General features: G+C 35.7%; 1 protein-coding gene across 1 annotated transcript; it reads right to left on the reverse strand.

The window, feature by feature from the left end:
* Positions 1 to 4,890: 4,890 nt before the first annotated feature.
* On the reverse strand, positions 4,891 to 8,367 carry LOC145661013 (uncharacterized). Its single transcript, XM_081726449.1, has one exon. The coding sequence runs from the start codon at positions 8,365 to 8,367 to the stop codon at positions 4,891 to 4,893; it is 3,477 nt and encodes a 1,158-aa protein (XP_081582575.1).
* Positions 8,368 to 17,831: the final 9,464 nt, after the last annotated feature.

A 17,831-nucleotide genomic window follows, 5' to 3' on the forward strand; every position in this document is an offset into this window, starting at 1 on the left:
TCTGCCTTAAAGAGTAACTACCTAAAGATGCATGTTCTCCCTCAGTGAAAATTATAGAAGCCCACTTTCTAGTGCCTTCTAGCAAGTCCTTTTCTGTGTTCTTCTATTTGATCAAAATATTCCTTCCTGGTCAAATACGAACTCAGCTAAACGAATGAATAATCAAACTGGTTGTTGTTGACAAGCAGATGTTTATGCAATTTTGTATAGCCAATTTTATTTGTCACATCCGAGGATCGCTAGACGGGCGAGCTCCGTAAATGCTGTACGATAATGCTGCTTTAAAAGAGCATTATCGTACAGGCAAATGCCAGTGTCATACGTAAAGCTATTTGTCACTTGTGCATAGCAATTAAAACTGCATTTACTTTAGACTAACACAAATGTACTTCTCATAGAATGCCTGTCAAAAAAAATTCAAGGAAGGCACATGCACAGACCGACACTTGAACTGTCTGTTATAAGATCTGATGACATTCTACAATTATTATTATTATTATTATTATTATTATTATTATTATTATTATTATTATTATTATTATTATTATTATTATTATTATTATTATTATGGAAGAAAATGCGCCGTGGATGTGACGCCACCGCACAAACTGAAAGAGCAAACATCTGCATTTTCCCTTTCGAAGCTGATTCGCAAAATTTGTTCTCTCAGTATGCGACCAGCCTTAATAATAATAATAATAATAATAATAATAATAATAATAATAATAATAATAATAATAATAATAATAATAATAATAATAATAAAATGGATCCTGTTAATAATTAAATTTTCAGTACTGCGAACAATTGACATAGGACTTGGTGACAAACATCCACACCAATTGACTGAATTCTCGGAACGCAACCGTTATATTCAATGTTTCTTTCCGGTTCAAGCACATATTATATAAATAATGACAAGTGGCAGTCAAGTGGTTTGACTTCTACTTAGGTCATAAATATTATGTATTGTCCATTTACAATTCATTTCATTATCCTCATTTCCTTCTCATCATCTTCTTTGGAATGAAGGACGCAAGTGTGAGACGTAGGATCAATAAATAAATAAATAAATAAATAAGAAGTAGCAATGCGCACCACGTAAAGGAATTTGGTTTAATACAGTGTACACAACGTACATTATGAAATTTATAATTTTATCATTTCCCCTTAGTCTCCAGTTCTCCACTCGGAAACTTTAAAAAGATGAATGAATATTTGAAAAAAGCAAACTGTTTAAGCTCTGAGATATCTAGAGCAGTAGAGTAGTTTCGTTTTAGCATTGTATTCAACGGAGAGATTAGTATTTTGTATCCTGAGTACTATACTAACCCGCTAGTCTCAACAGCATGCATGCAGTCTATCACACAAGCATGATATTCTTAATTACATCTATGGGAAAACCGACTGTTGATTGTCCTGTTTTGGCATCACGTCCAACAACGAACACGATTCTTAAATTTTGATCCTCTACATCTTGGCAGGGGCGGATCCAGGACGGACTTCTGGGGGGGGGAAGTGAGTTGTAATACTGCTACTTAGAGCTACTTTTAAAAGCTCCAAACTCTGGGATAGGTTATATATATATATATATATATATATATATATATATATATATATATATATATATATATATATATATATATATATATATAAGAAAGTTTCCTTTACTGGGGCGGAGACGATCGTTCTGATCGCCCCTACTAGATCCACCCCTGCATCCTGATCAAAATAAAGTACTCGTAGTTCTTGTGATTTTTGTGTCTCCCGGACGGACACAGGCAGACAAAGTAAACAGAGCGAAGGCAATATGATGGATCCGATTTCAAAAAGTTTATTCTGTGAAATATAATAAATATATGTTATTGTGAGACGTGTGCTAGGAAAGGTAAGGATTCAAAGTTTACTTCAAACCTATCACAAGTGCTCTATGTGAACACGTCGTTTAACATAGCACACACCAAGCCCATAGTGTTTTGCTTACGTTCTTAAATGTTCACCATTTACTTAACTGGTAATGGACTTTCTAACAATGGAAACTTCCAATACTTGTTTTTAGTTTTTATTGTACCTTACTAATCGCTGGTTTTTAACTAACACTTAAAATAAACCACAAAGTACATATAATAACTGCACTGTGTTCATTGCACTTAAATAACAAACTTAACTTCAAAATTATGGAAGAAATGTTCGTGCCTCGTGCCTTATGCACCGTCTCTCTCCAACCCTTTCCATCTTGAATAACAAATGAAATCTAAATTTCGTAGAAACAGTGTTTCCAGTTCTTAAAAAATATTACTACATAACATAAGACTTAACATGCCGCCCGCCAAAAAAAGGGCTAGTGACCTTTTTTTAAAAAAGAAAAGAAAACAAACTTCACATAACAACAAATAAAATAGACTAAAACAGGAAATAAATATACTTTAACATGAATGACATTACGATTCATCATTATTTGGTAAAACACAAAGTCCTCTAATTGAGCGTTTATATAAACCATTGGAAGTTTTAACAGTAGCCACTCGAACCAAACCGTCAGGTCCAGAATGCACTTCAGTGATGACTCCCAATTTCCACGATAGAGGAGGTAGCTTATCTTCTTTGAGAACCACCAATTGACCTGGTTGTATGTTGGCACAGCTTCTCTTCCACTTATTTCTTCCTTGTAATTGTGACAAATATTCCATATACCATCTTCTCCAAAACTGTTGAAATTGTTGTTGGATCCTTTGCCATCTTTGAATTGAACTAATCTTCTCCTTATGTAAGTCACGTTCTGGTAGTGCTGTCAATGGTTGACCAATGTGGTAAAAAATCACAGTCGAAAAAAAAAGTGATATATTTTAAATATTATTCATACAGGTGGAAAAACTAGAGATTAATTTATTTCTCTATGCTCATTGAATTAGAAGAGACCAGAAGTCTCCACCTAACAGTAAAAATTCTAAAAATTGTCCTATGCTACGTGACTTCTGTAGGTGAGTAGGTCACAACAGAAATAGGTTAAGAGGAATTTAACCACAGTTACACGATTCATATAAAAGACTGCCGTAAATTTGCTTCGGGGTTCAGTTGGTACAGTGGAGAAGCAAGGTAGTTGTTTTAAAGAAGTCTTCATCGTACAGAACATTGAGATGGATCTCTCCTGCCCGTCAAAGGTTGGAACTTCTGGTATCTTCTGCCGAATTATACTGTAAGTGACGATCCTTCTACTTATCCCATAGTTTGGAGAAATGTTGAATTGTAATGTTCAATAGGAAATGTTAAGAACTCTTACCATGTAATAGGAAATGTCTCCCATCTAATTCATAAATATTCAATTAACTAGCTTTCACTTTTTTATTAGTTATTAATTTTGTAACTACATTTAATTTGTCATTATATTTCAATAAATCATTTAAATGTACTAGCAACCCTTTTAACATCATTTAAATTTGTTTCCATTATAATTAAAGGTGTATCTTATTTAGCTGTGACAGGCATTTTGGTTAGCCAATGCTCTTAACAAGATATTTCAATTACATAGACAGAAAAGTACACCACACCAATAAGAAAATGACCAGGAGTTAATGCTACTGGATCATTAGAATCATTGGATAATGCTACAAGAGGTCTCGAATTTAAGCAAGCTTCTATTTGTGTGATTAATGTTGTTAATTCTTCAAACGTGAGATATGACATTCCCATGACTCTTCTTAAGTGGTATTTAAAGGACTTAACTGCAGCCTCCCAAAGACCACCGAATTTGGGCGAATATGGCGGAATAAAATGCCATTGGATTCCTTCAGTAGTTGCAAAATTCTTAATCCTTTCTTGATGGTCAGCTGTATGCCACAACTTTGCGACTTCTTGAAGTTCCTTGTTGGCACCAATGAACGTAGTTCCATTGTCGCTATAGATATGCTTGCATTTACCTCGACGAGATATGAATCTTCTCAAAGCAGCTAAAAATGCCTGACTAGTAAGATCACTCACAACTTCGAGATGGATAGCCTTTGTTGCTAAACACACAAACACTGCAATGTAGCACTTCACCTTTGTTTTTGACTTTCTGGTACCAGTTTTGATATAAATAGGACCGGCAAAGTCAATTCCAGAATTTGTGAAAGGTCTTGTTAGTTCTACTCTATGTTTTGGTAGTTGTCCCATTAATTGTTCTGGTCCAGACGCCTTTAATCTTTGACATGTAATACACCTTCTAATAACTTTCTTGATGGCATTTTTACCATTAGGTATCCAATACCTTTGCCTTAGTGATGCTAGCATTAACTGACATCCAGAATGTAGCAATCGCCTGTGTTCATGTTCTATAAGTAGTCTTGTTAGGTGATGATCTGGTGGTAGAATAATTTGATGTTTAACATCAAATTCAAGTTCAGACATCTTTAATCTTCCACCAACTCTTAGTAATTGTTGATCACATATGAAAGGATTGAGAGACAAGAGTTTGCTCTTATTGCTAACTCTTCCACTTTCTTTAAGATCAGCCATTTCCTTAGCATAAACTGAATTTTGAACTTCTCGTATTAGTCTGATTAAAACTTCTTCAATTTCTTCCAAAGTAAGAGCGTCTACATTTCTTCTTGATGCTTCTACTTTAGCATTCTTGGAAAACCGCATGCAATAAGCCAAGACTCCCTGAAGTTTGTTCAAAGTAGAGAATCTTTCGATTATACTATTATCTTGAGTTGTCACTAAGTAACTTGATTTTAATTTTTTCTGTTCAGGAATCTCTCTGAGTGGGGCAGGCTCCGTCTTAGGCCAATCAAGTGAAGAACACTGTAACCATTGAGGACCGTTCCACCACAAACTATTATGTATTAACTTGTCAGGACTTGTTCCTCTTGATATAATATCCGCAGGATTGTCACTTGAAGCGACGTGTCTTCATTCTCCTCCCACTTCTTGTACCTCAGCAACTCGATTGCCAACAAATGTTTTCCATCTATTTGGACTTGCCCTTAACCATGCTAAGACCACCATAGAATCTGTCCACATGTATACCTGGGATATTCGTTGTTTTAATGCCTTAGTTACCTTCTTGACAAGTTTTGATGACAACACTGCTGCACATAACTCTAAGCAAGGCAGGGAAATCTTCTTTATGGGCGCCACTTTGGACTTAGCACATAATAGCTTCGAAGTAACTTGACCATCCTTGTTGACGGATCTTAAATACACACATGTCCCATAAGCCTTTTCTGAAGCGTCTGAGAAAGCGTGAACTTGAATGTCTATCAAGGTACCTGACTGAAGAACCATTCTGTCTACACTGATATCTGATAATGAAGGAATGAATTCAAGTACTGTCTTGCATCTTTGCTGTAGTTCTTTAGGAAGTGTTTCATCCCACTCCAATCCTGCTTGCCACAGATCTTGAAGAATTATCTTACATACGATTGTTATTGGACTAACAATTCCCAACGGATCAAAGATTGAAGCAATAATACCCAACATCTTGCGTTTTGTTAAATTATTATTCGACCTTTGATTTAGAGTGAATCCATTCATCACTTGAAGTTGATCAGTTGCTGGATGCCAAAGTAATCCTAATGTTTTGACTTGACCCTTATCGTCTAAGCGTAATGGAAGTTGTGTTTCTCTCAATTCTTCAGAGATGGATTCCAATAATTCAGTACTGTTGGAACACCACTTTCTTAGCAAAAAACCACCCTTTTGTAGCATTTGCATTAATTCGTCCTTTATCTTTAAAGCTTCCTCCAAACTTTCAACCCCTGAAATACAATCGTCAATATAGAAGTCATTCTTGAGAATTTGTGCTGCCTTCGGATATTCACAAGCTTCTTCTTCACTTAATTGCTGGAGACACCGAGTAGCAAGGAAAGGCGCTGAGGCTGTTCCGTATGTGACAGTCTTTAATTCATATACCTTAATGGGTTCTTCTTCTGATCTTTTCCACAAGATCTTCTGGAATTTACAGTCACGCTCATCAATCAAAATCTGTCGATACATCTTCTCTATATCTGCAGTAAAAGCTATAGGGTAGGTGCGAAATCTTAATATAATTGACTGCAAATCGTCTTGCACAGTTGGACCAACTTTGAGAACATCGTTCAGTGAAATGCCACTAGTTGAGCATGCGGATGCATCAAATACTACTCTAGTCTTCGTAGTAGTACTAGCTTCCTTAATAACTGGATGATGAGGCAAGTAATATCCTTGAGTAATATTAGAGCTACCTCCCGCTTCCTTCATATGTTCCAAAGCTTCATACTCTTCAAGGAATGCGACATAATCTGTGCGTAACTTGGGGCATCTATTTAACCTTTTCTCTAGTTGTTGTAAACGCTGAACAGCTGTCTTATAAGAATCACCTAACTGGGTCACTTCTTGTTTGAATGGCAATCTCACTATAAAGCGTCCTGTTGAATGTCTTCTAGTGTTTGCGATAAAATGTTCTTCGCACTCCCTTTCTTCTTTGGATAAAGGAGTTTCTTGAATATCTTCTATTTTCCAAAACTTCTGCAACTGATGGCTTAAATCATCGTTGTTGTGCAAAAAGAATGTTCGATGTTCTGGCGTGAAGTTGTTGTGCTTTGGCATCTGATATTGTCCTGAAACTATCCATCCTAACTCTGTATTTTGGAGAACTGGAAATGCTCCTGGACGCACCTGTTGTCCTGCTTTGAGTACACTAAAGAAAATTCCAGCACCTAACAACAAATCAATCTTACCAGACTTGTTGAAATTAGGATCCGCTAACTGTAAATTCGGTGGAAAGTTCCATTCTTTAATGTCAATATCAGCATCAGGTAAATTTCCCGCTATTTTGGGCAATACAAAACACTCAACATCTACATTAAAATCACTTACAGCAGAGAATACTTGTAACTTACTTCCGTATTTAACGTTGCAACTTACATTATTAATACCTTGTACAGGAACATTGATAGGAAATTTCTTTAATTTTAACCTTTGAATGAGAGATTCTGTTGCAAAATGAGATTGGGAACAACTATCAAGCAAAGCCCTAACCATATGTAATTTACCATTGCAATCTTTAACTTGAACAACTGCAGTTGAAAGTAAAACACGCACATTACTTTTAGGCTTCACAGAGTAATAAGTACTAGTATTAACAACTTCCTGTCCTTGAGACATTGACTTTTCCCCTACAGGTTCCGTAACAGTATCATTTTCAACACTTGCAGCATGATTAGGCTGTGATTTCTTAAAATCACTATGCAATAACGTGTGATGCTTAAGATTACATATTTTGCATGCACTTAGCGAACAATCTTTCGCTACATGGTTGACAACTTTCAAACAATTAAAACAAAGTTTGTTCTGTTTCGCAAAACTTAATCTTTTGGATACACTTAATTTCTGAAACTCATTACACTTGTGTAACGCATGACTTTGTTGACAAAACGAACACAAAACATTAGTACTCACATACGATTGTCTAGCATTTTTTACATCCTTAACAACATTAGATTTACTGACATGCGACTTTGATTGTGTAGATTTTACCAATTCTAAGGCCTGGCGTTTATTTTCTAAAAAGACATGAAGTTCTTCTAAACTAGCAAACTGTTCCCTATTTGTTTGATTTTCAAAGTCTTTACGTGTTTGTTCATCTAGCTTTTCCAAAACTAGCTGCGATAACAATATATCATCCAAAGGAGTATCTAACTGTAACGCCTTAAGTGCATTTACGTTACTTATAGTTTGATTTAATAATGTCCTTAAGTCCGCCACTGAATCTTTACTGACAGTCGGTAATGAAAACAATGCCTTTACGTGAGCAGTTGCTATTAGCTTTGGATTATTATACCTTTTGCATATCATTTCCCAAGCAAGTTTGAAATTTTCACCTGTCACTGGTATATTCTCAACTAATTTGCTTGCTTCACCTGATAATGAGGACAACAAATAATGAAATCTTTGAATATCATCTAAACTTTGATTGTTTACAACCAAACTACTGAAAGTATCATGAAAATGTCTGAAATCTATAACTTGACCTTTAAATGTTGGTAGCTTTATGACTGGTAATTTTAGACACCCTGTATTCGCGGATGAATCACCTGATGAACTTCTATTGCTACTACTAGCCTTCTCAGCTGTTTCAACAATTGACGTCATTTTTGCAAGAGTATCGTAGTAAGTAACTTCAAACAGCTCTCTATCCTGTGTATATTCATTGTTTTCGTCCTTTAATTCAAGCTGTTTTTGCACTTCATCATATTCTTTGAATATATTGGGTAAACGTGCGCACCTAACTTTAATTTGCATTACATCACCGTCTGCTCCAAATTGTTCAACAAATGTTTTCATTCTTGTAAGGGAAGCTTTAGCTAGGCCTCTTGCCTTTATAAGAGAATTTGTATTTGAATCCATTGCTAGTGATATTTCTACCTGAAGTCCTTATGACAACAGACCCTTACACAAGTAAAAGAAACAAAAAAATATACGGATATATCGCATTTCAAGGGTACACATTTTATCATCTCTTTCAATCTTCAATAAGAAAGCAAAAGTCTTCCTTGTGCTCATCCAACCGAGGAATGTCGTTGGAAGCAATCAGATAAGAAATTTTGCCAGCCGTGGACCCAATACTTCTTGTTATCTTTCGATCAGCGTTTTTCTTCTAAGATCACTGTAAACATTCTCCAAGGAAGTGATTCCTTGTCACGCATTAAAAATAACAGGAAATCACTAACTAGTTCATTTTTAAAATACTGATTCTATTTCACAGGTAGTGAGGTACATAAAGACACAATTATATAGGTATATGAATCTCCAAACTTCACTGCTATTCCAGTTAAAGTTGTCTAGTATATGTTCCAAATAAATATTCTTGCTTTGAATTTCTTATTGCTGATCATTGGGAATAGTTTATAAAAGTGTAGACATATATGGACGTTCAAGTTAGGGCTTTACGTTGATTGACATAGAACAAAAAACGATAATGCATAGCTAGAAACTGTATTTTTAGAATTGAATCAAATTCTCAATAAAATATATCATCTCTACTCTTAACATTCTTCTAAAACCGAACATTTTTGAAATTTACTAGTACCTCTGGTTTCATTATTGATTTCCATTAAGCAAAAACGGCGAGAGATACCGAGAAATGTTTTCCTGGAATCGATTAAACGTCCCAACAATACATGCTATCTACTCCGTTAACCTTCTATTGAAACAAGGAGTGTTAAAATCAACAATTTCAAATTTTAACATTGATAGCCGTACCATAAAAACGGTAATATATAGGGACGAACGGTTTTTGGAAATCGGTTCAGCGTTTCAAGGAATCAAGGAACAACAGTAAATTTTTAAACATACACACGAGAATTTCAGGAAAGCGATATGGTTATGTAGTATTATTAGCATTAAAAAAAGTGTTCGTTGTGTGACTTTATCACGTACTTTATGGCTTGCCCTTCTGAGGTTGGGAGTTTGTTGATGGAGTAAATATAAAAGAGATTTCTGTTATTTTTCTTCACCCTGAGGTTTCTTTTATCATATATGGCAGGACGTAACCAAAACATATTCATGCATCGTATCATTGAAGCGTTTTGTATATTAAAGTGTTCAAAAATATTTAACATGTTTGCATTTGTTCATGTGATCTCAGGTTCAATTCTCGGTGGGAACACACATGAGACAATTGGAAGCTAAAACAATATAAAAATAGTATTTAAAAGTCAGGAAATTGATATTAAAACTTGAGCTATCTGTTGGGACTGTAAGGCCGTAGTTAAATTAACCCACACGTTTCGTAAAGATATATTATGTCGTTATTGTTTATTTACTATAAGCTATCAGATACATCCTCAGAGGCCACTTTACACTGTAGTAATCAACAGATGAAAACAACATTGGAAAAGGAATGAAAGGAAGGTTTCCAGAGCCTTAGATCAAGGTACTAACCTAGCATTTGCCCGGTATTTTGAAACGGAAAATTTTCCGATTCATAAAAACATACTCCACTTATTCCTACATCGTTGTTTAGCCGTGATGTGAGGTGGAAAATTTTCTTCTATATTTTTCCGGAAAATTTTCCGTTCTTAACAAATATCAGTGATCAAGTAACAATTCCTCAGTATTCATAAAATTGATTGAATTTATGTATAGAAATGTTAAAAATGGAAAGATCGTTTAAAGAATCTGAAAATTTTCATGGCTCACACACTTTTCAGTACTATGTAGAAACAAGTGAAACAATGTTTCATAAATCGAAATATTTTGTGTCTTGTATGAAAAAATTGAAGAAATTTTTAGTCGGAAAATTTTCATCATTTTGAAGCAAAAAGTAAAACAACTTTTTGTGAATCGGAAAGTTTTATTGCTCTGTAGAAGCAAATTTAAGGAATTTTCATGAATCGGAAAATTTTCATCACGATGTAGAAACAAGTGAAAACACTTTTCATAATCCGAACAGTTTTGGATATTATATATAGTGATGTTAGGTGGAAAATTTTCCACTATATTTAACTGCACATTGAGACATACAATTCCTGTAGAGGAAACTTAGACAGCAACAAATTATAATTTTCCAATTAGATTTCGGGAACCAGAAAATTTTCTAATATTTCAAGTTGGGAAGTAAAAATTTACATAGTGTTTCTCTTTCTCTCTCTCTCTCTCTCTTATATCTACTTATTTCTAAATGTTGCAGAGTGTAAATCTATAAAAGTAGTAAAGCTATGAGAAAACCGTCTTATGCGTATTAAACTGACGAAATCTAATATTGTAAGATCAAAGGTGGATTCTGAGGGAAGAACGCATTGAAGTTTTTGAAACATTCTTGAAATGAAGAATCGTTAGATTTTCATTTCATGAAAATTTTTAAGACAATATTTATTACCAATAAATTCTACGGCTAAACAACGATGTAGGAATAAGTGGAGGATGTTTTTATGAATCGGAAAATATTCATGACTTTTAATAAATTGAAATTTTAATTAATAGAATGGGATATTTGCACTCTACAAACTCATGTTCTCTGCTCTTTGCATACACACACACACACACACACACAGAGAGAGAGAGAGAGAGAGAGAGAGAGAGAGAGAGAGAGAGAGAGAGAGAGAGGAGCTGAATTGAGTTGGTTTTGAAAAAATGAAATGAAGTAAATCTTTAAGTTTTACGTCCCACGGTTATGCCGGTTAGGCTAAAAGAGACGGTGATGATGAGAGAGGAGTGAAATGAAGAAAGTGGGAGGAAACGGAAGAACCCCAAGAAAACCCACGAGCACGGTGTTTGTCCACCACAAAGTCCACACGGCGAGAGCTGGGATCGAACCAGGGACCCCAGGCACCGGAGGTGAACGCTCTACCACTGAGCCACCGCGCCCCCAGAATTGGTTTTGAGTTTAACGTCCCTTTCACCAGCGAGACTAGATAAGACTGGACCAAGGGACCAACTGATTAACGTGAAATCCGAACTACATGAGCTCCCGCTGGGAATCGAAGCCAGGTCTCCCATGAAAAAGGCGCGTATGCTAACCGCTTTGCAACGAAGGAGGTCGCAGATGAAGAGAGAGAGAGAAAGACTGTGTAAAAGTTTACTTCCCAACTTGAAATATTAGAAAATTTTCCGGTTCGCGAAAGCTAATTGGAAAATTATAATTTGTTGCTGACTAACTTTCCTCTACAGAAATTCAGTTTTGTAGCTGAATGTGCAGTTATAGTGGAAAATTTTTCAACTAACATCACTATATATAATATCCAAAATTCTCTGGCTTATGAAAAGTTTTTTCCACTTGTTTCTACATCGTGATGAAAATTTTCCGATTCATGAAAATTCCTTACATTTGTTTCTACAGAGCAATAAAACTTTCCGATTCACAAAAAGTTGTTTTACTTTTTGCTTCAAAATGATGAAAATTTTCCGACTCATAAAAAGTTCTTCAAGTTTTCCATATAAGACAGAAAATATTTCGATTCATGAAAAATTGTTTAACTTGTTCCTACATACTACTGAAAATTGTGTGAGCCATGCAAATTTTCAAATTCTTTAAACGATCTTTCGCTTTTTTACATTTCTGTACATGAATTCAACCAATTTTATGATTGCTGAGGAATTGTTACTTGATTACTGATATTTTTTTTAGAACGGAAAATTTTCCGGAAAAATATAGCTGAAAATTTTCCACCTCACATCACTACATATATTGTTACAGATGGCTGTGGGTGCTGTTGTTTACTCTGAGAAATGAATCTTCTTAATAAATCTCTGTTAGAAATTCCATCAGACTAAATATGCTTTGCTGAGTGAGCGTCAGTGAAATGGACATACACCATTTCGCCGTCTAAAATGAAATAAAAATCATAGTGTAAACTGGTAATTAAGTCAGCAGGCGACAAGAAAATTGGTCAAACAAGAAGACACCATTAGAGACACATGATCCTAGGTTTTAACCCCTATGGTCTCACTGGCCTCACTAACTGCCTCCAATAAATAATTAGATATATTAGTACAACATGTGGCTATCTTTGATCTCTTGCGTACTATTACATCCAAAAGTTTCTTTCCTTTTACTTTTTTAATTCAAAGCTTTAAACATACTAAATTTTAGTGTTTAATTCGTGAGAGGAAGGTTGGGATACATCCGCTTGTTTTTTAGCCTACTTCTGGTACTTGAAACACATTCAAATATTGTAATTTTTGTCATCTAGCATCTCCTTTTCTAAATTTCATAAATCGTAAAGTATTCTAGTAATCTGTTCCATTGGCGTCTCTGGCATGTAAAATTTTGGGGGGACATCAAAGGAAATGATCTAACTGCTAGTATCTCAGTGGAATTTTAGATTGTGTCACTTCAAAATATTGGGGGAACGCGTCCCCCCGTCCCCCCGCCAGAGACGCCCATGATCTGTTCTATGTTTCCATTTGAACAATCTATTTATATTCTTATTCTCTAACTCGTTTTTTTTTTTTTTTTTATAGGTATTGCATTTATTTGAATCTGGTCTCTAAACTTACATTTAGATAATGAAAATTCAAAGTATATACGTATATTCAAATGGATGTAAGTGCTCCCCTAAGCCATCTCTTGGAAGCGAGAAACCGTAGTAAGAAAAATCTACCATATACTCATATAACATGATTTTTGATTTACTAATTGATTGTAGAGTTAATGGGCACATAATTATTGATGCGTTTGTTCCCCGTTACGAGGAATTTGATTTTGTATGATTATTTATGTTCGCACCAATTCCTCCGGATATAATTATAGAACTGTGTTAACCGGGGAAACACAAACTTGAGTAGTGGTTCAGATCCACTTATGTCCCGTCTCGCATATCAAAAAGAGGAATATGTATGTATCATATATATTAGACAATTAGAATCGAAATAGCAACTTGAGCTTTTGTTGCTTACGAGTTTAAAACTCATATAAACGAATTTTATATAAATCTCAATGAACAGATTTTTTGTTTTAAATATCTAATTTATAATTCAATTTTGGAGATTTATATATAATTGTGTCTTCAAATACCTCCCTACCTGTGAAATGAAATCAGTATTTTAAACATGAACTAGTTAGTGATTTCCTGTTATTTTTAATGCGTGACAAGGAATCACTTCCTTGAAGAAAAAGCTGATCGAAAGATAACGAGAGGTGTTGAGTCCACGGCTGGGTGGACACCTGCAAAATTTCTTATCTGATTACTTCCAAAGACATTTCTCGGTTGGATGAGCAAGGGAAGACTTTTTGCTCTCTTATTGAAGATTGAAAGAGATGATAAAATGTGTATCCTTGAAATACGTTATATCCAAATATACTTAGCTACGTGACTGCTACATTGCGCCTTTGTTTTTCTTCAGATTGCAATGCACAGCTGAATGCGTAGGCGCGTACGTGATAAGTCCACTAGGTCAATTTTGCTTGATTCGTAACACTCACTGTCTTTACACACACATAGTCAATATGAATGTTTGAATGATTCACTTATTCTTTTTCTTGGCACAACACTTCCTCCATTCGGCACTGGAGGACCAAAAAACTGTTTTGCTTACGTTCTTAAATGTTCGCCATTTACTTAACTGGTAATGGACTGTCTTCTAACAATGGAAACTTCCAATACTTGTTTTTAGTTTTTATTGTACCTTACTAATCGCTGGTTTTTAACTAACACTTAAAATAAACCACAAAGTACATATAATAACTGCACTGTGTTCATTGCACTTAAATAACAAACTTAACTTCAAAATTATGGAAGAAATGTTCGTGCCTCGTGCCTTATGCACCGTCTCTCTCCAACTCTTTCCATCTTGAATAACAAATGAAATCTAAATTTCGTAGAAACAGTGTTTCCAGTTCTTAAAAAATATTACTACATAACATAAGACTTAACACATAGTCTATCTCCCTTTTTGAGCTCCTTCGTGGCTAAGCGGTTAGCGTGGGCGCCTTTGGCATGGGAGATCCGGGTTCTATTCCCGACGGGAACTCATGTAGTTAGGTTGAGTTGAGTTGATTTTGAGTTTAACGTCCCGTTCAGCAGCGAGGCTATATGAGACGTGGACCTACTGATTAACGTGGAATCCGAACCACATGAGCTCTCCCGGGAATTGAACCCGGATCTCCCACGCCAAAGGCGCGTACGCTAACCGCTTAGTCACGAAGGAGCTCAATCATGTAGTTCGGATTCCACGTTAATCAGTAGGTCCATGTCTCATATAGCCCCGCCGCTAAAAGGGACGTTAAATTCAAAATCAACTCAAAGCTATCTCCCTTTGTGACAAACCTTTTGTAGCACGTTGCTGCCAGTATCAGGAATTCATTTCATACTCGCGGCTGACTTAGTGGTAGGAAATGAAAGCAGTGCGTGGAAACTAACCTTCGAAAGTTATATAACCTTTCGAAGCGCATCTCTCACAATCAAAGGGGTGAAAAAAGGGAAATTTTTACCCCCAAAATCCCGTTTATCGTCATTTTCCCGCCTCACATACATGATGGGGACACGTGAGTCATACCGTCTGAAAGGTAGTTCCATTCTGAAGAGAATGACGGTCTAATCATTATCCTAGGGTAATTAGGGACATCTCAGGGATTTTTTGAAAAATATACTTCTATATAAGGAAAAATGGGACATGGTGGGTATATATTTTTTTTTGGCGGGCTTACTTTTGCACCTAGAAGATTGAAATTGTGCACAAACATTCAGCCCACCTAGTAGAATTTCTCAGATCTCTGTAATAAAACAGGGGGGGGGTCCAGAGGGGGAAAAATTGAAAAAAGGGATTTTTAGACAAAAAAAAGCTCGTAATTCGTGATTTTCCCGCCTCACATACATGATGAAGACATGTGAGTCATACCGTCTGAAAGGCAGTTCCATTCTGAAGAGAATGACGGTCGAATTATTATTCTAGGGTAATTAGGGACGTCTCAGTGAATTTTTTCAAAATATACTTCTGTATAGGGTAACATGGGGAATTTTCTGAATTTTTTGGGCTTATTTTTGCACCTAGAAGATTGAAATTGTGCACAAACATTCAGTCCACCGAGTAGTATTTAACAGTTTTTTTTCAGATTTCTGCGTTAAAACAGGGGGGTCCAGAGGGGCTAAAAGTTGAAAAAAGGGAAATTTAGCTCCCAAAAAATCCCTTTTTTCCCATAATTCCCCGCCTTAGATACATGATGGAGACATGTGAATGGTACCGCCTGAAAGGCAGTTCTATTCTGAAGAGAATGATTGGCGGATTATAGTCCTAGGGTAATTAGGGATGTCTCAGGAATTTTTTTCCCTGAGATCATAGTGTTTTATGGTAATTTGGGGCATTGTGGGAATTTTTGATAAAAATTCTCCCGCCCTTAGTATTCAAGATAGAAACTTGAAATTTGACACACACATTCAGTATAGCAAGTACTATTTATCAGATTTTTTTTATGGCTACGTTTACACAGGGGGGTCCAAGGGGGGCCAAAGTGCGAGAAAAAACTTTTTCCCTCCAAAATTTTCCCTTTGACATCATTTTTCCCGCTTCTGGTATATGGTATGAGCATGCAAGTGGTACCATTTGAAAGCCAGCTCTATTCTGAAGGGAATGAGGTATGAACCAGGATCCTAGGATAAATAGTGGCGATACAGTTGCTGCTTGACTGAAAGTCTAAAAAATAACCCAAAAAGCCAGGATCCGGAAAGGGATAATTTCGTAACACATACCGATTGGCCGATTTATTTAAATATAGTATATCTGCAACTCCTCCGATTTCTATATTACTTTGGTGAGGCCAGTTCGAGTATGTGTATTTCATTGTTAAATATCCAAACAGACATACAAAAATCCTGAGAGTCCAAGCAAACTTGAAAGGTCGTCACACCTCCGCCGCCCCAAGGATCGGGGCCCATAGTGACATGTATCGTATTGCTTCAAATGAGACCAAAATCAGTACTTAGGTGTGTATCCGAAGATTACTAGCCCATAAAAAATCGAACCACGACAGCGCACATTAGACAGTTGGCCTCGATGGTTTAGTTTATGAACGGGATTTCGCTTGCTAACTGTGGCGTCTTATGATTATGATAAATCCTATTTGCGTAATAGTCATTTTCTCGAATAGGCTACTTTGTTTGTTAGCTACTACGGTTGGTTCTTCAATGAAATTTTATTTAATTGAAATTTAGATTCCTTTTCATCACCAAGCACTAGCGTAACTAGAATATTTTGTGAGGTGTGGGCCCATAGTCCCTTACTTCTGAATTTTGAAAGACCCTTTTAACAGATACAACGGTATTCTACGGAGACACCATTGATATAAGGAAATTGCTTCCTCTGGCTCCTCTACTTACGCTTATGGTACCAGAGCTATATAAAACGGGAGTGTTATGTGTAATGGTTAAAATGGGATCAGAACCAGTACTTGATTATTTGGATTGCACGCTAGCGTCGTTTTCAGCACCGAGGCTATATGAGAAATGGAACTACAGCTTAACGTGGGATCCAGAACACGATGTCCTACCGGAAATTGAACCCATGGTGTTCCGCTCCAAAAGGCGCGCAGCTAATCATATAGTCACGAGGGAGCTGAAACCAGTTCTTGGGTTTGTATCTTAGACAAGCACGCCTGCTGAAGATAGAACACTAGAACACGCGAATAGAAAACACAGAAAACGCACGTTAACAATTTCATCATAAAGATACAGAACATACACATACACTTTCGTTCCTATAGGCTTGTGTAGAAAATTCCACCTTCCTGTCAGTTTCGAGATTTTTAAAAGATATGTATCATATAGGAGAAAAAAGAAGGGATGGAAATGCAACACATGGCAAACAACTCTTTGAATATTCTATTATAACATAAATATAGCCAGTGACGTCGAAAGTATTTTTCAGCTGGGGGGGGGGGGGGGCAAACTTATTTTGAACTACTGTCTTGAAAATAGATGCGGGAATATAACATAGGTAAGATAATACGAATATATGTTCGTAATGTAACAATAATTGGATTTGGTTGGACAATAATAATAATAATAATAATAATAATAATAATAATAATAATAATAATAATAATAATAATAATAATAATAATAATAATAATAACATAATGCAGCTGTAAACAGTTTGGTGATGGTAAAATTCTCACCTAGCATCTTGGTTATATCTTTAAGATTAAATACTTCAGTGCCAGTTTTGTGCTGGATTTTGGTACGGTGTAGAAATTTTCAATCTCTTAAATCACAGTTAAAAACATATAAAATAGTAAAAATTGTAGTACTTACAAAAAAATTGTTGTTTGTAACTACAATTTTTACCATTTTATATACATATTTTTAACTGTGTTTAATTGTGTTGGGAATGCCCACACGGACATTATTCGGAAAATGGAGTTCACTTTTCTAATG

The sequence above is a fragment of the Thermobia domestica genome, chromosome 9 (assembly GCF_964235325.1).
Source record: "Thermobia domestica chromosome 9, izTheDome1.hap1.1, whole genome shotgun sequence".
Classification (NCBI taxonomy): Eukaryota; Metazoa; Arthropoda; class Insecta; order Zygentoma; family Lepismatidae; genus Thermobia; species Thermobia domestica.

Bases quoted from the DNA above. Each gene is read 5' to 3' on its own strand.
- LOC145661013 (XM_081726449.1), bottom strand. From the start codon at position 8,367: ATGGATTCAAATACAAATTCTCTTATAAAGGCAAGAGGCCTAGCTAAA.